Genomic DNA, 23784 nt, shown 5'->3' on the forward strand with positions numbered 1-23784 from the left:
GTCTGCGAAGAGAGAATGAGGGAGGGATTTGATAAGGTGCTTTCAACTACCTGAAAGGGGTTCCAAAGAGGATGGATCTAGACTGTTCTCAGTGTAGCAGGTGACAGAAAAGGAGTAATGGTCTCAAGTTGCAATGAGGGAGATTTAGGTTGGATATTAGGAAAAATGTTTCACTAGGAGGCGGTTGGAACTGTGATATGGAGTTACTGGGAGTAGTGGAATCTCCTTCCTTAGAGGTTTTTAAGGTTGGGCTTGACAAAGCCCTAGCTGGGATGATTTAGTTGGGGATTGGTCCTGCTTTGAGCAGGGAGTTGGACTAGATGACCTCCTGAGGTCCCTTCCAACCCTGATATTCTATGATTCTAACTCCCCTGTTGTCCGCTGCAGTTGAGCTACTGACCGTGATTCAATTCCATGATAAATACCATGAGATTTTCAGGTGAAACCGAGTGGAGGACTATATGTGCTTTTTGTAGTCAATGGTATTTCAAATGATCAAAAGCAGTTCACCTCTGAAACAATTACAACAATGGGCAGTGGGACTGATGGCAGGATGGTTGAGTGCAGCTCTTGCTATATAAATAGGTTGCAGAAAGTATCAGTTTGTCCTAAAAGATATCAATGGTTGTTTTTAAAAATACCTTCTATTTTTAAATGCACTGCTATTAGGTCTTGCCTTTAATGTGCCTGTTGTAGGTGGAAGGGCAATCATCAGGAGGAAATAAATGAGCATATTTCTATTCTCTTGATCATAGCAGTGATTGCATGCTGATCACAACTGATAATGCTGTAACCAATAGCAGGCCCATTGGTTAACCTAGTACAGTTCTGCAGCCATTAGTTTACCCTCTGTTTAAAGTAGGGATCCATGTAAACTGTTATAAGCACATCAATAGAAGGTGTTATGAATAGTTATAAGCAACCTGTAGACCTGTTAGGTTCTATAACAATTTATTATTTATTAAAACATCTATTCATTATGTATTAGCCCTTTATAAGCTATGTATAAATATATCTTTAATATAGAATGTGTCCAAACCAAGATTTCTTTTTTTTTAATCCAGCACAAATATACAAAAGAGCCATTCAGTTTAACTGCAAGTGAGGTTTGTGGGAATCAACCCATAAATGCAGAGGAATATAAAAAGTTAGTAGTTAAGAATCATATCCGGTGGTAAAAGTTTTGTCCAGAGTATTTTATTTAAACGTAGAAGCCTTCTGTTCTTATGTATCAGTGTTTAGAAATTATATATGCTATTGCTCCCTTCAAATGTTGTAAATTGCCTTATTTTCTAAATTGCAGAGGATTCATTTCTAAAGGCTAGGCTTGTTTATCATGAACATGACTTTCTGTGGAAATTTAATGATTTAGATACACTAGCTCCAAACACAGAATCGAACCAAATAATTTATATCAGAAGTTATCAAGCATTTTGCATATGACATGTCTACACTAGGAAAAATAGATAGGTCCATAACACCTAGTCCATTGTAAAATCTTAGGGTGAAATCCTGACCTGATTGAAGTAAATGGAAAAACTCCCATTGACTACAGCGGGCTAGGAGTTCACCTCTAGGGTAGACTTGGTAGGTTTTAGTTTGACTTCATTATAGCTGTTAAGGTAAGCTTCAGGGGGAAGTCTAGGGTTGACCTTGACCAATTACATTGAGGTAGAACTACAGCTTGCCCCATCAACACTGCTCTTCTGTGTTAGCTACCTGGTTATAAAAACACACCTCCCAATTTCCTCCAAGTACAGACATGATCAGATTGTGGACTACATTTTAATAGGTAGATTGTCTTGTGGACAGTCCATTTCCTGGTAGTCCATGCTACCTGCCCTCTCGTTTGTGATCGAATGACACCCCAACTGCTACATGACAGTGGCAACTACAGCAAATGCTCACTTGGGAAAGTAACATCAGAAAATTATTTATTGCATTTTAGCTTCTTTGAATGAAATTTAGCTGATGGAGACAAGGAAGAGGAACCAGTACCAGGTGACCAGCACACACTTCATGATCCACCAACAAGTGTTCCACAATTTAAGGATATCTGTTCTATATGCTATTACGTTAAACAAAATCAAACCAAACTAACATTAAAAGGACTGTTTTTTAAGTTGCAAAGTCAAACACTCAAAAGTTAGGAAATGCAGAATTTTGATTGTCCATGTAACCTTAACCTCTGACCCACAATCGTTCATTCCATGATCACATACTGTTTTTAACACAGGACCCCAGACTCCTTCAGTGCACAGGATGGGTGGTGTTCAGGGAAGGAGGCAGCTGTTCAATACATTTAGCTTCGTCATTTAATTAGTGGTTTCTGCCTTATTTACTGCACACATTCCCAGGCCTGCAGCACACACATAATTAATCATTTCCTCGTGACCTTTTCCAGGACACTTATTACTGTGGTGTCTGAGTGTCTCACAAACAATGAATTCATTTACACTGGAACATAATAGGGTATTATTAGCGTCATTTAAGATATGAGGAAACTGAAACAAGAATTCACTGTAACCACACAGTGAATCACTGGCAGAGCCCAGATTGAAATTAAGGCTGCTCTGACTCCCAACACTGGGTTTACGCCTCCAGACCAGACAGCCACAATACTATGCCTGCACAGCTTCCCTTGGCATCAGCTGGAGTTGTAAGCGTTCAGCACTACTTCACCTCAGGCCCCAAGTGTCTCAAACTAGGCACCCAGAAAATGAGGAACATACATTTTGTTAGTGGCCACCTGCCAAGATTTTGGCTTAAGTGACTTGCTGAGCAAAATAAGGGAAAGTCTGTGCCAGAGGCAGGAGTAGCGCTGAGTTCTCCTGCATGGCATTCAAGTGCCTTAGTCATAAGAACATCCTTTTTCTTCCTGCAGCCTCTTGCCTTGTTCTCTTCCGACTTTTAAAGCAACTGAGGCTGAGATCCTACAAACAGCCTCAGACACTACACAACACTGAATTATGGCCTGAGGACAGTCCAGCCTGGCTGCTGAATCATTGTTATTTCTATGTGGTGGTAGGGTCACTGTGTGACCTCCCAGGGCATTGAGTCCTGAACTGAACAAACCAAACAACAGGGGAAAGGACAAGGTAACAGTACAGAACTGAAACCAAGCAAACCCCCAAGCTGAGTTCGTCCCACCAACTTCAGTGAATTCATAAGCCTACAAGACGACTGCCCCCAGAAGGACATGGGTCCCTCTCTCCAGGAAGGGGCAAGGGCTGGAATCTCAGACACAGTTTTCTCTGAGCTGGCTTGGTTACTGAGAGGCTTTGCTGCTTGCTGTCATTTATTTTTGCTATTGAATAAATAGCAGGTTAATAATAGCTGTGAGTTCTTTGCTTGTCTGAGTCATTACACCTGTTCATGGGTGAGAAGAGCCCACGTGCCAAATAGCGGGATCGTGATCCTGAAGCTTAGACAATGGGGCTCAGTTATTACCAACCGCCTGCCACCCCAGACTATACTTTTCAGTAATTTTGGGATAGCAATAATTTGGTGTTCAACGAACCCTTAAATCATGCCTAAAACACGTTGTCCCTGTCTATATTCTGCAGCACTAGCTCCCCCAGTTCCTTGAATGGCATCTGAGGAAAGACTGGGCTCCTGGCTGAAAGGAAAAGACAGTTACCTTTTCCGTAACTGGTGTTCTTCGAGATGTGTTGCTCAGGTGTATTCCACAGTAGGTGTGTGTGTTCACCAAGTGCACCGGTGCCGGAAGTTTTTCCCTCAGCAGTACCCGTGTTGGGGGAGCACCGCTGTGATCCCTGGAGTGGCGCCTTTATATCACGCTATAAGGGGAGCTGCGCACTCCCCCCACCCTCAGTTCCTTCTTGCCAGACAACTCCAACAGAGGGGAAGGAGGGTGGGATGTGGAATACACCTAAGCAACACATCTCGAAGAACTTGCCCGGGATTGAGGGCCTGACACTGGTGGTTCCCCGGGTATCAATAAGCTCAAGATGTCTCGCGTGGCCTATATGGCCTCCGGCGTCAACTGCATCCTCACTGCAGGGGAGGCCCACGCGGACAGAACCAGGCTGCTCCTCTCAAAACGAGTCAGAGACCTAGGGCCTCGGGGGAATTGAGGGCTGCCTGGCTCAGGACCAGCCTCATCCCTCTCCTTTTCTCAGTGCCACTGTGAGATGGAAGTCTTCCCTTGCTTCTTGGAAGGGGAGCGGTGCCAGCTAGTGGAGGGAACTTCGCTATGCACCGAAGATGCAGTGCTGGGCGCCAAGTCTGCTTGGCATGCTGGGGTAGGGACCAGCGCCGATTCCATCAGGAGAGTGTGAAGCCTGATGTCCCTCTCCTTCTTAGTCGGCAGCTTGAATGACCTGCAGATCTTGCAGTGCTCACTCACATGAGTTTCGACCAAGCAGCAGAGATGGTTAGTGTGTGGATCACTTCTGGGCATAGAATGGCGACGGGAGTTGCACAACTTGAAGCCTGGGGCATGAGGCATGCCCTGAGCCCACTCTAACTACTTGAAAAACTACTAAAAGAAACTGTACCACTAAGGTCAACTAGAGAAACTGCAGCGAGGCTGGGGCAAGACGTTCCAACTACCTTCACTGGTGGCAAGAAGGAACTAAGGGTGGGGAAAGCGTGTGACTCCCCTTATAGCGCGATATAGAGGTGCCATTCCAGGGGTCGCAGCGGTGCTCCCCCAGTACGGGTACTGCTAAGGGGAAAACGTCCAGCACTGGTGCATGTGGCGAGCACGCACACCTACTGTGGAATAGACATGAGCAATCACTAGAAGAAGAACATGCCCTGCTAAACAGAGGTGCTGCTGACAAAGGGCTATATTGACAGCATTGTTGTTCCCCGGTGTGGCTGAACAAGCAGGAGTAAAACCATCCTCCTTCTTCAGATGGTTACTCTGGGTGCAAGGGGGAGACAAAGGTTGCTTGCAAGTAGACAAGGAGGAGCCCAGCCTCCCATCGCCCTAACAGATAACTGCCATCGGTATCCTGGTGAACAGGGAAGGGGTATGCTGCTCCATGGGGAGACGTGAGTAGCACGCAGAAGGGCAGATCAGAGTTAGAGTTACCTATGCCCTGTCCCTTTAAGGATTGAAGGGCTGTTGAGAGGAGTTAAAGGGGACAGCTGTGGTTGCAGCAGCAGAGTAGAGTGCGCTCTGCAAGGACTGGGTTGGGTTGGGTCACGCTGTGTGTGTTTGTTTGGATACAAAGTTGAATAAAACTCCAGTTTTAAAACAGTCCCTGCTCTGGGAGCGTAACATGCGTCATAACTGACTTCCTCTCCAGAGCACGGGAGGAATGGTGGCTGGTTGTGAATGATATGACAAGCAAAGCTGTTCCTAAACCTACTATGTCAGACTATACACCTCTCTTTAGGGGGGATGAATAATGAACATTGCTAGGGGCTGGGTCTAATTTATACAGGTCTTAGGAGAGAATTGTAAGAAAAATAATAAGATGATGGAAACAATGAAAGATCCTTTGAGATGAGAGCAGCAGCAGGGAGGGCTTCTTATTTTCTAATAAAAAATAATGCAGAATTAAGACTTGCAGTTATCTGCGGGGGGGGGGGGTGTTCGTACTTTTGGTCTTTAAGAACTTGCTGCCATTGGAACCACGTCAAAACTTACACTGACTTCCGGGAGACAGGCTCCGGGAGCAGGAGGTGGTGCGCACTTCCATTGAAGATAAGGGGTCAGATTTACAAAGCTACTTAGGTGCCTAAAGATGTCTATGGATATGGAGGCCCTTAGGTACTTTGGAGTTTTGAAATGAATGGAAGGTACCTTTGAAAATCTGGGCTTTAGTGGGATGTTTGACTTCAACAAGAGTTAGCTTAACTCATTGAAGCGCTTTCATAAATGCCAGTCGGTGCCCATGTCCATTGTTAGGAGCAAAAATTCCTTTGTGCATCAGGCCCCTAGAATAGGGACTGATGCGTGGGAGTATGTGTGATTGAAATTAGGCACATCTCAACAACTTGATCCACAGCGGCAAGCCACTGCAACAGCACAGGTGGGACTACCTCATTGCAGCATGCAGAGAGACTCTTAGCACTGCATGAGTCTAAATCCCATCTATTTACTATCAGAGGTGTAGCCATGTCAGTCTGGATCTGTAAAAAGCGACAGAGTCCTGTGGCACCTTATAGACTAACAGACGTATTGGAGCAAGAGCTTTCGTGGGTGAATACCCACTTCATCACCCATGAAAGCTCATGCTCCACTATGTCTGTTAGTCTATAAGGTGCCACAGGACTCTTTGTTGCTATCTACTTACTAGACATCCTAGCATCCAGTGCTAGGTACCAGAGCTAGCTGCATTCTTTTTAACGATGTAGTAAGTGCTACCAGTGAGTAAATCCCCCCCCTAACTCTGCCCTATGCTTGGGATCTTCACCTTTCCAGCGCAGTCCAGCTCTGGGTCTAACAGTTATAATTTAGCTCTTTCTTTCAAGCTCCATGGACTAGTGACTGTGCCTCCTGCTCTGTTCTGTACAGCACCAAGCACAGTAATTGTTCTCAGTTAATAATCAAATGCAATAAGTTGCGATATTGCAATGAAATTTGCATGGTTAAAGTTCCCTGAAGTCCAATACAGTCACTCCAACAGTGATAGCTCAACTGCATCACAGATTTGTTACAATTATTACATTGGTAAAGCTGCTATGCAATAGCCCTAAATGTGTCCAATAAAATTACAAATGCACGAGGTAGGATTTATGGTATTAATTTCAGTGCACAGGTAGTAACATATTTAACTAGGTAAGCAGGGACAGAAAAAAAATATGGTTGAAATGTTGGCCCCACTGAAGTCAATGGTAGTTTTGCTTCAATGGAGCCAGGATTTCACCCTATATATTTGTAATGAGGCTGAATTAGCATACCTGTTATTATCTTCACACCTGTTTTTGGAAACTAATACTGTACTGCCTTGTAATTGTATTAAGAATTATCTATGCATTTAATTCTTTAAGTTCTTTTAAAGAACATATATTGTGATAAGTGACCAGCAAAGGAAAAACAAGTGTTGAATGTGCATCTTTTTTCGCTTCTTTCGGAGGTATACACAAGGCATTCCACAGTGTGCCCAGCTAATTGATCATCACACAGAGACTGAGGGCCAAATTCTCTGCTACACCTGTTTACAGCAACATTTGATCCTGGGACGCAAGCTTATGACACTTATGAGTTCAAACAACTAGTGTCCAGATGGGAAAACCTGAATTTGGTTCTACACAATTCTGCACTGCTTTGGGCTCAACAGAATTCTTTGCTCCCTGAAGAACCCAGGGCCATATTCTCACCTGCCATTGACTTTACAGCGGTTCCTCCACTGTTTTGAGTGGAGTCATTCCTAATTTACACTGGTGTAAGGGAGAGCAGAAGCAAGCCCTAAAATATCAGAAATGAAAATCCAGTATCAAATTCTCTCAGGCAAACGAAAGAAGCTGATATTGGCAGGTATGAGGGCAACAAGTATTGTCAGGGAAAAAGAAAGCCAGAGAGGCCTTGTCATGTCAAGGGAGAAAATACCAGCGGTCAGAGCTAAACTACTGGAGAAACAAGTCATAACTGAAGCAGTTTCCTCCACCTGCTGTTCGACTGTTCTATCCTCTCTTCCTGGCCCATGGGTTCTGCTCCCTGCAGTTCATAGCCCTTATTTACAAGTGAGGAATTGGGGCTCGGAAGTCTCTCTTTGTTGCAGCATCTAACTACAGGTAGAGAGCAGGCAGGGGGTTTGTAAATTACTGTTCCCACACTGCAGAGAGTTCTAGTTACAGGGGTGATTTATTTTTAACTGGGAGGGAGGGGGGAGAGAAACAGGAAAAGATGCTACCAGGAGTGGCAAGGCTTCAATTTGAAAATTGTGACACTCATTTAAGTTTAATGATCCTGAAGCCTCTATCTCTTCACTTTCATTCAATCCACACAGAGGACTGCGCAGTCTCTATCAGCGAGATGCTCAAATACTACAGGCATGGGGGTCAGAACTGCCTTGTTAGATAGATGGCTTCTTTTGCTGAAATGTTTCCATTCTGTTTTGCAAATGCAGCTTTTGTTTTATCCTGAACGTCCCACTGTGAACATATAAGAAAAGCTTCCAGGTGAAAACCCAGCACTACTGAAATCAGTAAACTCCCACTGACTTCAATGAAGCTGGCATTTCATCCTCTGTACCTATTCATGTTTTCAATGCTTTATTTTTATATATTGGAAACACTGCTTATCACAAACATCACCACAAAAGCTGCTTGTTGGCACAAAATAAAGAATTCCCCTTCTTTAACCTCATCTAATTACTCATACTTATAATGATAGTTTTATTGTCCCACATCTCTTAGTAGTTTTGAATAAAATTGCTACCGAGTCCTCAGGCATCCATTGAGAGCGTCATGGGAACAAAGAACCGGGGGCTTTTACCAGAAAACTGGGGAGAATCACTGAACTGTTTGCCATGGAAGGGGAATAGTGTTTTACTTAAAAAGAGATTTTGAAAAAGCACTCGCTGTATTAGCAGTTCTAAACTGGGTTGAAACTAATTTGTTTTGCCTGAAAAAGATGTTTGCCAGTGTCTCCCCACAGATCTTGCACTCCCTACCTCTCCAAACAGGCCAATGGATCCTCCAATGGCTGAATTTTTGACTCCTAGTGCTGAGAGTAGCTTGCCCACATGTGGTCGGGTTCCAGAGCATCCACATCTGTTTACACTATCTGTTTGGGGAAGCAGTGAAAGAGCAGCCTTCTACTTCCAGAACAAAGGAGATGTGGACTGAAAATAAATTAACATGGTTCAAATGAGGGCCCTGAAGTCTCAGAAAAGCTTTGTTCCCTTGGAAGGTATAGACCAGGGATGGCCAACCAGAACCTGAGAAGGAGCCGGAATTTACCAATGCACATTGCTGAAGAGCCCCCCAGCAGCTCCCACCACCCACTAGCGTCTCCCACCCACCAGCAGCCCTGCCAATCAGCACCTCCCCCTCCCTCCCCATCAGCTGTTTTGTGGCATGCAGGAGACTTTAGGGGGAGGGGGGGAAGAGTGAGGGCACGGCAGGCTCAGGGGAGGGGGTGGGAATGGGTGGAGCGTGGCAAGGCCTGTGGCAGAGCCAGGGGATGAGCAGTGAGCACTCCCCAGCACTTTCAAAAGTTGGCGCCTGTAACTCCAGCCCCGGAGTCGGTGCCTATACAAGGAGCCGCATCTTAGCTTCTGAAGAGCCACCTGTGGCTCCGGAGTTACAGGTTGGCCACTCCTGGTATAGATGCTTTTGCCTGGCATCCTGCTTTGTCTTCCCACTATACGACTTTAAATTCATGTTTCCAGGAGGCCAAGGAATAGTATCTGAATTCTGATCAGTGGTTTAGTTTCAAGTGATGTCGTCCTATGAACATCACTCTTCCAAATTGGTGGTGTGAGAGGTCTAAATCCATTCTCCAAACAGTTTTGTATGGGAGTCATTTTAAAAAAAATTGTATGGTTGTGTTCTGTAAACAGGATTAAAATGTGTTTAAAGGGCTCTGAAACAGTTTCCCTTCTTACTTGGAGCCGGTGTTTCTTCTCAGCACGTTGGCAGCAGGTGGGTCAGAAGATCTCAGCTAATGTGTCTAGAGTTAAATTAATCTTGTGGGTGGGTGATTCCCTTGAATTCTGCTGTCATGAATCCCTATACACAAAACTCTGAGTAGACAAAGATCTTTGAGACAGGGACTTTTTTTTTAATAAATCTGAAAAGTGCAGTGCTTTCTGGATAACAATGAACAGTAGGGAGAACTATACATTGCAATGTGAATTTTCCCTAGACTGCTGGCAGAATTTATATGCCTCAACTGAATCCCTCTTTTCAAAATGTGTCCTAATGAAAACATCAATAAATAGTAAACACAAGTAGGTTTTTTTTGTTTTTTACTTAAACTTGTTTTAACCATCAACTTTAGCAAATTTTGGCAGTTACAAACCTGTACACTTTTTTTCCTTTTTTATAGCAAAAGAACACAAGACAATACTGCTAACAGCAATTATGAAGGAACAATTAATCTTCAGATGAGGGCCGAGATCCACTCGAAGTGATTACCTTCTCCTTGCATAAGGGTGGTTTTTTTTGTCGATGAAGAAATGATGTATCTTAACAGCTACTTGACTTGGCGTAAAAATCATGTCTCTAAGTCTTTGTGCAAAACACACTGATTTAAAAAAAGTCAATAAAAAACATCTTCTTAAAAACAGAAATGTTAAATGAAAAGAGCTGAACCAAAAGGAAAGTTACAGTACATTTGAAATGAGTAAAAATTACCATTTTTTTCAAATCTAAAACTTTTTGTTTTTTTCTGCTATTACCTTAAAAGTTTAAACCAACTTGGATGACTTTCTTTTAATTATATCAAACAAAAATTTAAAGCGACCTGATTGGCATCAAATATCTACAAAAGCCTGGTAATTTGAAACCATTATATACATTATTTTTATAAATTTCTTTTTTAAACACCAAAACATACATCTTTTACAAACCAGCCTGCTTGCAACAGGTAAAATTTACAAGACAATCTTTCTGATACAGTGCTTTAAAGAGAACTGCTTCCATTTCCCAAATGCATTTGTCACTTCCTGAAAAGCAGTAGTATGGGCTCATAAAATTGTTAAATAGTAGCAATTCCGGTATTCATATGATGGAAGAATAATTACAGTACTGAGGGTTCCAATCTCATTCCCGTAATACAATTCAAGTGCATCCTTAACACTGGTAACAACAAGTTATGGCCTTCGCGTAATACTACGTATTTGGAATTATTGCTTTTTGTTATTACATAAAGAAATGAATTTCATTTTATTCTTTTCCCGCCCACCCACCTGTTCCTCCCTCATAAGATGTGACTATAAGTAAATCAATGCCCCTTCTGTTAATGGGTGACTTTGTAGGTCAAGTTTACAGACTACAGGCTAAAGGCAATGGATAGTAATGTGAATACTGTTAATTTCTAGGGCTTGTTGTATCACTGATGTGTACTGAGAGGACAGAGATGCAAACTGGCAAAAAAGCAGAGAACTATACCATAGAGCACGTACCATCATGAATCTAAAGAAGTCTATCTCCCCTTTAGAACCTTTTAACTCATGTAATAATTGAAAAAAAAGGCTAAAATGGTAATATTGATCTAACAAAGATGCATTTCCTCTATTGGTTTAAAATAACTGTTTTCCTTAATTATGAATGACACCAGCCTTTTAAAGAAAGCATTGCAGTAATCAACAGTAATGGTCCACCACACCTTGAGTCGCTCCTGGGTTGTGGAGTTTAAATATCATGGCATGATTTTCAAACAGGAATATGACTTGCTACACAAGTGTGTATATATATACACTATTCCTGTTAGACCTGCCTTTTCCATTGAAACTTGTATTGAGGCACTACAACAATTGTCATGTAACATATCGTAGGCTTCATAACAGGCTAGAATTCTTTTTGTTGAGGATCAAAGTTAAACAACTCTAAGAAACATGCTCAGGATGAGATTCTGTGCTGTGCCTCTGAGAGGTGCAGCCCAGGTGGAGCTGGAGTCTCTAAACCACCTTCATGTCTTCTTGACCATGGGCTGCTCCTGTCTTCCAAACCTTGCCTTGAGAAAGGACTCTGGAAGGTCAGTCCTATGGCTGCCTCCTGCAGTGCTTGTGCCAGGCGAATCCTCCCCGACCTTTATATGGGACTTTTAGGGTCCCTGTACACCACTTAGGCCCTTTTACCCAGTGTAAAGGAGCCAGAGCAGGAGTACTTGTTTTTTTTTCCCTCAGAAGCTCATAAATTGGAGGCAAAATGTTAATAATAATTAAAAAAAAACAAAACATGTTTGCCAGATCCTCCTTTACGCTAGGGCCACTTTAGAGGGTCTTGGCAGTGTAAATGGCATTGACACCCACTTTAAGGCCCTTAAAAGAGCACTGGTGTAAATGAGAAAAATAGAACATATGCATCATGTAAGTTAGATCCACAAGCATCTTGGCAGCCTAAGAAATTCTGATAAAGATACAAATTTATTTTCTGAGTAGTTGCTGCCTTTTTTTTTTTTTTTTTAAATAAAAAGCGAAGAGTGTATTTACCATAAAGGACTGTGGAATAGCATCATTTGATATTGTAGTCGGTCTGTGAAAACTCTTTACAGAAGAATCTGAAGGGAAATATCATGTAGTAGAAACATCTACAGGAATGTGAATTGTGACACTCTACAGGCACAGTTAGTCGAGACTAGCAGGGATTCTGAGGAAAGGCCTAACGAGACAGCTGAGAAGACAGCAACAGAAAAAACCCATCATACGACAGAGTAACATACGTCGGATGGAACAGTGCAAACTACCTACTCATGCACTCAATTGGTTCATATCAGAGTTAATCAAAGCGCACCATTAATTAAAAAAGCAAATAAGATGCTGAGTTATATTAGCAAGGAAACAGAAAGTAATGTGAGATAGTTATTGCACGCTTTAATGCTTGGGAAGGTTTTCACCTTGAGATCTGCATTCAAGTTTGGTCACTGAAAAGAACTAGAAGAGAACCAGAAAGGCAACAAAAGTAGGGACAGGCATTGAGGGGTTTCTATGGGAGGAAAGACTGAATACAGGAGGTCTATTTAGTTTGGAGAGGAGGAGATATTGAGGTATATAAAATCATGAATGGTACAGAGAAGGTTAATCATGTGCTCCTATATCCCCTTCTCCATAGCACATTAACAAATAGGTGCTTGACTAAATGAAATGGTAACAAAATTTAAAAGCCAGAAAAGGAAGTATATACTGAAGCTACGTGTATTTTACCAGTCAAACTCACTGCCCACAAGATATTACTGAGGCAATAAGCTTAGTAAGAACCATTGGTCTTTTCTGGTATGGCAATTGCTATGTTACAACTGTGTTTCCCTTTGTGACACTTTTGATATGTCCCTATAAGGAAAATAACTTAGATACCAGTGTCTCAGGGATCTAGTACCCAAAGATGGTTTCTACAGATGAAGATGGTGAGTATATTTAATAACTAGTTGGGGGCAAAAAGAGAGTTCATTGCATAATAGTTCAAAATGTGGTACATTGAGAGTTGACTTGAATCAAACCCCATGTGTGCCACAGCCATGTGCTAAAAGAGTATTAAATTCACAGAAATTCATATCAGCCTTAAAACTATTGCACAACAGCTAAACTTGCAGCTTTTTACATTTGTTAAAACTCAAATATTCCTATCCTTGAAGTAATACTAATCTATTCCTTGCAACCACTCCTCTGCCATGTAAACTTTGTAAGCAAGGCATGGTCATGCTGCATAACTAAATCTGTGCCTTGACCGCAGCCAAACTATTTCATGGTGTGTAGGGAAGTCCCTCATTTTCCTTGCAATCATGATCTATTTGAAATCTGTATTTTTTCTTTAAAATGGTGGGAGAGTGGGAGGGAAAGGGGATCAAAATGTACCATGAACACATTTAGAACATATCACTCTTACAGAAGCACGTCTGCTTTGAGGAGACCAAGTGACATTCATAAATTCAATGAACACGAACTATATGCAGGCAAGTACTTCATAATACTTGTATGTGCAGTACATTCTCTTGCCTAAAGTCCACTTGATTAATTATGTACCTCTACATACTGTAACTGGATTGTTTTCTAATGAAGAATTGTTGCACGACCCAAAGTAAAACCAATCTTCTACTGATATATGATATACTGGAGGGAAGCACTGAAATATCAGGTTACACTGCAAAGTTTAGAGACCATGTTTTATTAAAAGTGTCACAAGCTACACAACCATTTAAGTAACATTCTCAATAATCTGTTTTCTTTTGGGGCAACTTGTGAATAATCACCAGCTGTATGATAAGAAATAAGACAGACTTATGACAACTGAATGGGTAAAATTCAGTTCAGTCGGGAATCTCTCTTCCTAAAAACGATCCAGTTAACTTATTTGACCAAGAAACAGGATAAGACAGCAGCATGAAAAACCTGTTAAAGCATCCATTCATCCATAACTTCTACCTATCCAATACACTTTCAGAATGACTGAGTTCTGCTAGGGAAGGATGTGGATAATAAAACATTAATGCAAAGTGGAGACTTCCTCCTATTCAATGTACAACGTATAGCCACAGAGATGTACAAATGCTGCAGAACTACTCGTAACTGTAGTAAAAATATTTTCACAGCATTGAGTAAAGGGCACATATAGATTTTTACGGCAGTGAATGGAAAAAACAGGTTTCCATATTGCATTTAACCTGCTCTGGATGATTAATGCGAAATGCCAAAATTAACCTGAGGTGGTGTTTTTGCATTTTACAGTATTATACAAAAGCGCTTTTAACTCTGTGAATACTATTTGGGAGTTCTGAGGGAATACAGGGCCAGATACTCAGCTGATGTTGATGTAAATTAACATACCTCCATTGACTACACCAGTCGAGGATCTGTTCCACAAACTTGAGGGCAGGACATTTTTCAACTATAGCTGATCTAGCAATTTAAGATTATAGTAGAATGCATATGCAAACTAATTTAACTGGACTATGACAGCATTATGACTGCTGTTAAAAAGCTGCAAGGAAGCCCAAAATAAAAGCAGAGAAACATGGTAGTTCAGGTTCAGTTCTGTTCTCAGATACGTGGTCACATTCGGTACACAAGTCATTGGGAGTTACACATGTGTATCTAAGGGCAGAATTTGGCCATTAGTGAGTCAAACTTGCAAGGGTTAAATGTCACAATATTTGGAAAGTCTCATAATTCAATGTATACACAAACATCTGAAAGTAAGTTTGAATAATGGCAACCAACCTAGTCTAGTTTGGTGTATAATATATAATGTATATATTTGTCTTACTCTATGCACACAAGCTAGGATTTGATGTGATATAGAAACAAAACTATAAATAAATAGTTATTTATGGACAGATATCCATGTCGATAAATTGTCTTTTAAATGCTTTTTTAACAAAACCAATGGAATTGTTTTACATATGACCAAATTCTTTCACTCTTTAGCTGACCTAAAATTTCATGCAACGGTGCCTCTTGGAATCATCCTCCCCTTTGTTAATACTGCAGGGAGAGATTGTAACACTTTTAATAATACAATACCAAATAAATAGCAGGTGAAGAAAGGGAACTTAAAAGGTGAAATTGTTTCCCCCCTCAGAAACTCTGTGAGTGTACTCTTGGTAATAAATAGATGGTACATATTCTCCAGATGGTCTGTAACAATTTTGTGGCACACAGCTTAACATAACTGGTCTCTTTGTGTCTGCACATACAGTATCATTTTTGAACAAGTTAATAGGTTATACTCGATTTCTGCCTTGCCCAATATACATTGATACATCTTTACCAAAATGTCTTCTCAGTATTTATACTGTTAATTGGACCAAATGACCACCAGAAAAAAAGTCTCCTTTACACTTGTGTCTGATGCTGGGTCTCCACAAATGGAATGTGAACGTTATCTAGGATGAGCTCCTCCACACTTTCAAAGTCACTCATGGCTACTTCGGAATCGTCAAAGCCACAGCTGGCTGAGATGTCAGATGAGGAGGCATCCAGAGAATTGTGTAAGGATAAGGGCATCTTACCTGCACTAACATTTTCCATGCTCTGGCCCGGGACAACAGCAAAAGTACTAAATTCATTTACGGTTTGAGACCCAGCAGCGTCCATCTCATTGGGGAAATGATGAGGAGGGAGGTATTGGCTAGGGTGGAACTGTGGCCGCCGTCTGCAATCTGGGCTGAGTGTGCTAGCCATTGAGACTGGCTGTGATGGCGGAAGGGTTTCATATTGGTCTGGATAGTCCTCTGGGAGCGGAGGCGGTAACTGGTCCTGACTTAAAAACTCCTCTTCGTGAGGAGGAGGATAGTCACTGTCAATGTCATAGCCACCAAGGTAGTAATCAGTTTCCAGCTCCCTGTTACTTCCATGATGCACCGAGCCTCCATCCGCTGTTTCATAATTGGGCACTTCCTCAATGTCAGACAAACGAGCACTTGGCATCCAGTCAGAGGTGTCCCAATGATAAGCTGTAAAGGGGAACAAACTCTTTAGGATGGAGAGTAACTAATAAGAACAAAACCTATTGCATGCACCTGCTACAGAGCAAATATTCACAGCAAATTTCAGCCACAGATGCAATTATAATCAGCATGCTCCATAGCCTGCTAAAACCGGTCAGCCATGCTCTCCCCAGAGGGGGGGAAAAACAACTTTACATCACGGTGCCAACACCAACACAAAGATTAAAAGAAAAAACACATGACCATCTGAAAGCATTTCACATTGAAGGATGCAAGTAAGTACAGTATATTAGAAATTATGAGTCTAAGAAACCAAAATGCTGGCAATCTGTGAATTAATATTTTTCACAAGGGTTTAAAAAAAAATCCAGCGTGCTCAAAATAGCATATCTGTCACCCCCAAACAACTTTGTTTTAGGAGAGAAAATACACAGGACACACAAACTGAACAGCTGGGTGGTCAAAAAGTATGGATGGCCCCTGAAGTAAACACTGGATGGCAAAATTCCCAAGCATGCAGAATTTGGACATAATATAATTCGGAAGAGGGAAGACAGATGAAGCACATCAATACTGAGAAAACAGAAACCAATGCCTTCCATCCCCACTCCCCGACACAGTCCAATAGGCAGAAAGCATCTCAGAAAAGTCACCTCTGTTGTAGTTCTGTCCTTGATCCATAACAGACACTGTTAGATACAAAGTGAAAAGTAAAAGCTGGTAATTCAAAGCTTGCTACCAGCATAGAGTTACAGGTGAAAATACAACTCTTAGCATGCATATGTCTAAAATACAGCTGGCTGTATGTTGTTTTAATAGCATTTTTTTAATTGCGCCTTAGTTTAATGTATCAGGTAAGCTTGCCCAGTCAAACATACGCATATATGGAAACATTCTGTCACTTGTAGCAGTAAGTCATATTCCTTTCCTTTCGTCATCTTCATTATCTATCCTCCCTTAACAAACATGGAATTAAATTAAAGCTGGAATTCTTAGTATGAAAGGGCCATCCCGTCTGTAAGGTTTATAACTGTATAATACATTTCTCTCTCTCTTGCTCACTTTGAAATGGGAAAATAAGCATCTACTATTCTCAGTTCAAACAAATCTGAGCTCATCCAAGTTCAGATACCACGATGATGGGCATGATATAAAAACCTGAATAGAACAGAAAGCCATTCCATGGGGTCATCAGCTATACTACCCAAGATTGTATGCTCCCCAATCCTACACTCTTGACGCCCAACCTGTTCTGCCACGCTGGCTGACAGGGGAAGGGGGACTCCAATATGGTGAAGGGAAGAGAAGAGGGATAAAGGAGTGTAACCTGTTATGTTTTCATAAAAAGAAGTTCTAATAATTCAATCACTAGTTACTGGGCTCAGTGCAGGAATCACTGAGCAAAAATCTATGGACTGTGTTATTACAGGAGGTCAGATTAAATCATCATAAAGGTACTTTATGGCCTTCAGATGTATTAACCTATGTATCCCAGCAAGGGCTGAGATAAAAGAGTCTGTGTGTGTGTGTGTGTGTGTAAACCATCCCATTTCCCTGGGGGCTCAATTTATGAACCTAACGCAGAGTTCTCATTTAGCCCCAGGCCAGTTTACATGGGAATGTAGGGTGGTTAGTAAACGACACGCTAGCCTTCCAACTGGTCTCTGATGATGCTGGGAGGGCTGAGGACATGCTTGCCTGGAGGCTGCAGGTTTGGCAGCACTAAACCTCCACTAGCCATCCAAATATTTTCCAAAAAGAGCCTAAACCAAATGATTACACCAGTGGTTCCCAAACTTTTACCTTGAGCCCCCCACCCCAACCCGGGGATGGGGCTAGAGGCATGGGGTAAGGGGGTCAAGGCTGGTGACACAGCTGGGGGCAAGGCCGGGAGCAGCGCCTTAGCCAGGGGCCAGGGCCGGCAGCCGGGGCCAGTGCTGGGGCCCGGAGCAGAACTGGATGGCACTCCTTCCCCACCTCAAATGGGGGCTGGCCCGGACCCCAACTGTGCCCCGCCCAAATGTTCCTCCATGCACCCCTTTGGGCGGGGGGTGCGCTACACAATTTGGGGACCTCTGGATTACACTGACAATACTCTTTGTTTGTAACCAGTATTATGCTCTCCTCCCAGCTATCTTCAGTCAGTGCAATTATACTGTACCCACGGCACACCAGATACCTTAACAGCTGCATCTTTTCACTACCCAGTAGAACCTCACTAATTTGCTGACCTGCACCACTCACAATTCCCACATGAAATAGTGCCCTCTGCCCCTGACTTCCCAGCAAGGATTTAACAGCAGATGTTGGTGCGTGGTCTCATGTGATTAAGGGCTTGTCTACACTGCGAGCGGCATTAGCTTTGTCGCAAAGCCACAGTCACACTGCTGCTTGCATCGGCAAAACTTTTTATCTTTCGCAGTGGGGGCTTTTTTTGTCAACAACTTCACAGCATAGACATACCCGAAGAATCCACTGCTTTTACCCAACTCTACCATAGAACATCTAAGTCTCACATCAGGAGTTTGGAGGTGGGCACAACATTTTCAGTGGAGGCTTCTCAAATTTATTTCCATATTGTCTTGAGTCAACTGACCATTATGGCATGGTGTACAGCCAATTTGTTTTTCAAGTTTTTGTCTTGAGACACTGAGGTATTGGCGTTGTTTCTTATTTTCTTAATTTGGGGTCGAGTCTATTTTATTTGTTAACATTGATTACCTCATTGTATTGGTTTTATTACATTGTATATGTTAGACAACTGCCTAGGGTATATTCTTAGATCTCAGGAAATAAGCAAGTATGTTCATAAGCTATTCCGGCTAAATGAATCTTTGAAAACTGCCATGAAAATACACTAGCCTGGGCACAAAATCATCTACCTCAGCATTTATTGCCATTATAATAAAGATATTATTTGCCCATCCTTAAACATTACCCAGCCTGGGCTAGCAACAGTCTGTAAGGCTGAACTAAACTATACTTCCTAAATAAGAGTGAAATCCTGAGCAAGCCAGACTTGATGGGCTTAGTAAATAAATAATAAAACCTAGCTCTTATATAGCACTTCTCACCAGTAGATCTCAAAGTGCTTTACAAAGGAGGAGAGTATAATTATTCCCATTTTACAAGTGGGAAAACTGAGGCACAGCAAGGTGAAGTGACTTGCCCAGCAAGCTAAGTGTTCCAGCTGGGAACAGAACCAGTTGTCCTGAGTCCCAGTCCAGTGCTTTATTCACTAAGCAACACTGCCTCCAAAGGGGGGCTATGAAACCCTCACTCTAGCTGAGAACCAGGACATGTTTCTGTAGTAGCATCCATAGCTTTCTGCACAACCCGTGTGTTGGCACTGTGGCCCATTTGGCTATGCCCACACCTACTGTCAATCCCCTTCTCCTCTCCATGTGGTCCTGTGGCGTGAAGAGCTGCAGAACTTAGCTCCACTGTGATCAGAGGTTAAACAGTCCCCATGCATGGTCCCCCAGCATCTTTCTGTAGGACAGACACAGCAGTTTGGCTATGTCATGAGCTTAATCTTGCTCCCATTCAAGTCAACAGAGTAACTCCCATTGACTTGAATGGCACAGGATCAAGCCCTGTGTGCCTTTCCGTACCCTGGATGTCACCCAAAATTACCAAAGTGGATTTTGTGATGCATCATCCTTGCTCTTATTCTGTTCTGTTTGTTTGTGACCTTGCTAATTGGTAAAGCCATCAGCTGTAGTGGGTTTGCTAGCCAGTGTAGCTTAGTGAGGTTCTGCTGTAGTGTTTCAACAAAGAATACAGGAGGCAATGTTTGCAGAATAATTATGAAAAAAAATTAAATACCTTCATTTTCTATAGTGTCAACTACATTGTTGACAAGCTGTATGACAGTCACTATGGAAGCTTGTGGAAAAGGGAGAGCAGAAAATAAAGGGAGGGGAAGGATAGCTTTTGGTTAGTATTTAAAAACACACACAATATGTTCCCACATTAAAATTTCTCAAACAGAACTGGCATGGAAAAGGCTGCCAAACAATTCATGAATTATGCAGTGGTTTCCAACACATTTCATTTCAGATAATCCTGTATATTTTTCAAATGGAAAAGCATATGGTGATAAATTCCAAAGTATTAGTTCCAAAAAGGCACATGCAATGATGAATATCAAATCATAAATTCAAACAGGACTGTCCAGCTGATTCAATTAACCAAAGTAGTATCCGGTTTTACCAGATACTAATCTCAAATTAATTCTTGCTCAAAGTCCTCCAGAGACAGTGCGGGGTGTTCAAAGCAATCATTATCTTTGAGGCAATCATGCAGATCTGAAATGGTGTTAAGTCTTCAACTTAATCTATTTCCTAATAGAGATATTTTACTTATTTACTGTGCAAACCCTGCAGCAAAGTACCTCCAGGACATTAAGCAGTGCTGCTATAATTAGGACACAATCACATTTTCAATCGAAATTTTGACCCACGTTAAATAAAATGCTATGCTGAATGTCCTGTGGGTTCAAAACATGTGTTTTACCAGTAACCAATCACAGTTAAATACAGGACCAAACAGCACTGTATGGCATAGACACCTTGACGGTAGCAATGAGTGGACTCCAAAAGGTGCTGGGTTTTGGACGAGCTACTTCAAGTTCAGATGCTTATCTGAACCTTCTGATCTCACAGCTTGGCAAACCAGGACTTGACATTTTTTGAAAACAAGCTTTCATAGGTGGTTTCTGAATGTGCAGCATTATTCTGATTAATATCCCATTCTGCTTCTGCTGGGAGGCTATCCCCTGCACTTAGGGCATGGCCCCAGGCCCACTGGAATCTGTGGAAAGACTTCCATTAAATTGGTGCTGACTCTTCATGAACAGTTTTTCCCATCTCTAATTACCATGAGCCAACTTAATGGTCGTGGGAAGAAGGCCCCTTATTGAGCCAGAAATAGCCTCTCTTCTCATGGTATTTAAGCCCATCCCTCATTGACAACCATTTAGCAGAGAGAGGCCTGGTTAACCAAATAAACCATATCCTTGAGCTGTGTTGACCTTATAGATGCCCTCAGTGATTATATGATTATAATCATATAAACAACGGAGTCCCATATCTGTTAATGCACCATGAGTAATAGAGAGGGATAAAAAACCCTCCATTATATGGTTAGCTGCTGCATGACTGGGGAAAGAGGGTGAAGGGAGCACTACGTGGGGTGCCTTTCCAGAGATGCAGTGAAATGCCCTCCACCACCTGGCTAGCAGGATTCCACCAGCCTAAATTACAGAGTCACTGCTTAGCCTGGGAGTGCCAACTAGTGCAAGATTTGGCACACACAATTTGGAGAAATAAAAAAAATCTTGTCCATCCCTCTGCTAATACAAATGCATGGCTAATGAAAAAGAAAGGCAAAGCCCGAAGAGAATGTGATGCTAGTGTGAAGCATCTGAGACACAAGAGTTGAAAACAAAATATTACAAACCAGGGTTGGCCTTGCATGGAAACAGCAGCGCAAAATGCGAACAGAATGTTGGGAATCATAGAGAAAGGAATAGATAATAAGACAGAAAATATAATATTGCCTCTGTATAAATCCATGGTATGCCAACAACTTGAATACTGCATGCAGATGTGGTTGCCCCATCTCAAAAAAGATATATTGGAATTGGAAAAGGCTCAGAAAAGGGCAACAAAAATTATTAGGGCTATGGAACGACTTCCGTATGAAGAAACATTAATAAGACTGAGACTTTTCAGCCTGGAAAAGAGACAACTAAGGGGGGATATGGTAGAGGTCTATAAAATCATGAATGGTTGGAGAAAGTAAATAAAGTAGTGTTATTTACTTTTTCTCATAACACAAGAATTAGGGGGTCACCAAATGAAATTAATAGGCCGCAGATTTAAAACAAACAGAAGGAAGTAGTTTTTTCACACAATTCAGTTAACCTGTGGAACTCCTTGCTAGACAATGTTGTGAAGGCCAAGGCTATAACAGGGTTAAAAAAAGGACTAGATAAGTTCATGGAGGACAGATCCATCAGTGGCTATTAGCCAGGATGGGCAGGGATGGTGTCCCTAGCATCTGTTTGCCAGAAGCTAGGAATGAGCAAGAGGGGATGGATCACTTGATGATTACCTGTTCTGTTCATTCCCCCTGGGGCACCTGGCAATGGCCACTGTCAGAAGATGGGATACTTGGTTAGATGCACCTTTGGTCTGACCCACTATGGCCGATCTTATGTTAAGGAGTTACCTTTCCCCTTGGGATCTGAGTTTGGGTTCTGAGACCAGTTGCAAGAGACAGCAGGGACTGGGACTACTTGCAGGGGCTGTGCACTCAGTCTCCTCATGCTGTTCTGGAGGGAATCTCTCTGGCTGATTCATTATGACAGGGGTAGTACCCATGAACAGGATCAGCTTTGGTGGAGAAAATTAGGGGTCTCAGCGTATGGTCCCTCTGATCCCTGAACCAACTCACCCACCCTAGACCCCCAGTACAATAGTAACCTGACAGTGTTCTTTTAAGTTTGCTTTAGTCTATCCATTCAAAATTCCTTCTTACAGGAAACAGTAACTTGCCTTCAAAGTGCACTCTCAAAACCTGTGTGCTGAGAGCAGGCATTCTTTCCTATTAACGTTTACAAGGAATTTTAAGACATCGTTTTCCTTTTCTGGTCATAACAATTAATCCTAATTACTCTGAGCACAACAAACTGAGACAAGAAATTTAAACACATTCAAATGTCACCTTAAAAAAACCCCAGTCACAATAAATGTTCACAATAAAAAGCATTCAAAAGAAATGTTAGAGTTACGAGATGAACCCACTGAAGCTATGGAAATGCACAGAAAAAGCCCCAGACCAGCAACCCTCGGGGGGACATATGCTGCCTACCCATGTATTGATACAAAGTGAATGAACAGTATGATATTTCTTTTAGGAGGAAGCAGCAATACCTTTTGCTTGCAATGGCACTTTTAGATGAACTATTAACAGCTCCAGCAAGACGAGCTCTATTGCTTCCATATATGGAACAAGCTTCCTGAGTCAGTGGAAGATGAAAACCCTACACAGTTTTGCTAATAATTTTTGCAATATGATGCAACACATTGCTCGGTCCCAAAAGAGGACAGTCTGTTGCAGTCCGGGTCATGCGCAACCTTGATGGGAAGAAATATAATAATGACTCCTCCTTCATGTCTCCTTGAGGCTGGTGAGCAGCTATGCAGTTTCGGGGGCAACACTATGACCTTTGCAAGACTGATTCATTCACTAACTTTAGAATGGAACTACAGTGTGGGAATGTGAGGTGGTGAGTCATCCCTGAACCAGAGCCTGATTAAACCATTTGCAGTGATGAGTCATTCCTCTGCTAAGCTACAGTCAATGCACAAGTCAGGAGCTGCTCCAGTGACTCTCAGGGCACCTATAGAAGCCGCACAGGAGAAACAGAAACTTAGTCTGCCCAGAGTCACAGAATGGCTTGGAACAATCCTCTGCCTGGTAGTGGTGATGGGTCCCACAGGCCCTGCTCTTGCTCCAGCCTTGTTTCCAGTCCTGCTCCTGGATAAACACTTAGCTGCTTTAGAAGGAGAGTGTCTCCTTACTCCCTATGTGTGTGTCCATGTGTGTCTGAATTCTGTCTGTGCTCCTTTTTGGCGGTCCTACAGTGAAAAATCACAAAAAACAGAACACGCTATTCTGCACTGACTTCTGTGGGATGACGCTGATGACTTAAAAGGCCTTCCTATTCTCTCTGAAGCTCTCTG

General features: G+C 42.2%; 1 protein-coding gene across 1 annotated transcript in view; it reads right to left on the bottom strand.

Moving 5' to 3' along the window:
- Positions 1–9908: 9908 nt before the first annotated feature.
- The window catches only part of FAT3 (FAT atypical cadherin 3), a 518717-nt gene continuing 504841 nt past the window's right edge, over positions 9909–23784 (bottom strand). The window contains 3 exon segments of the mRNA XM_075061745.1: positions 9909–16036; positions 16684–16719; positions 19859–19918. Coding sequence (XP_074917846.1) covers positions 15417–16036; positions 16684–16719; positions 19859–19918 — 716 coding nt within the window. The 3' untranslated portion in view covers positions 9909–15416.

Source organism: Chelonoidis abingdonii, chromosome 1, assembly GCF_003597395.2.
Source record: "Chelonoidis abingdonii isolate Lonesome George chromosome 1, CheloAbing_2.0, whole genome shotgun sequence".
Taxonomy (NCBI): domain Eukaryota; kingdom Metazoa; phylum Chordata; order Testudines; family Testudinidae; genus Chelonoidis; species Chelonoidis abingdonii.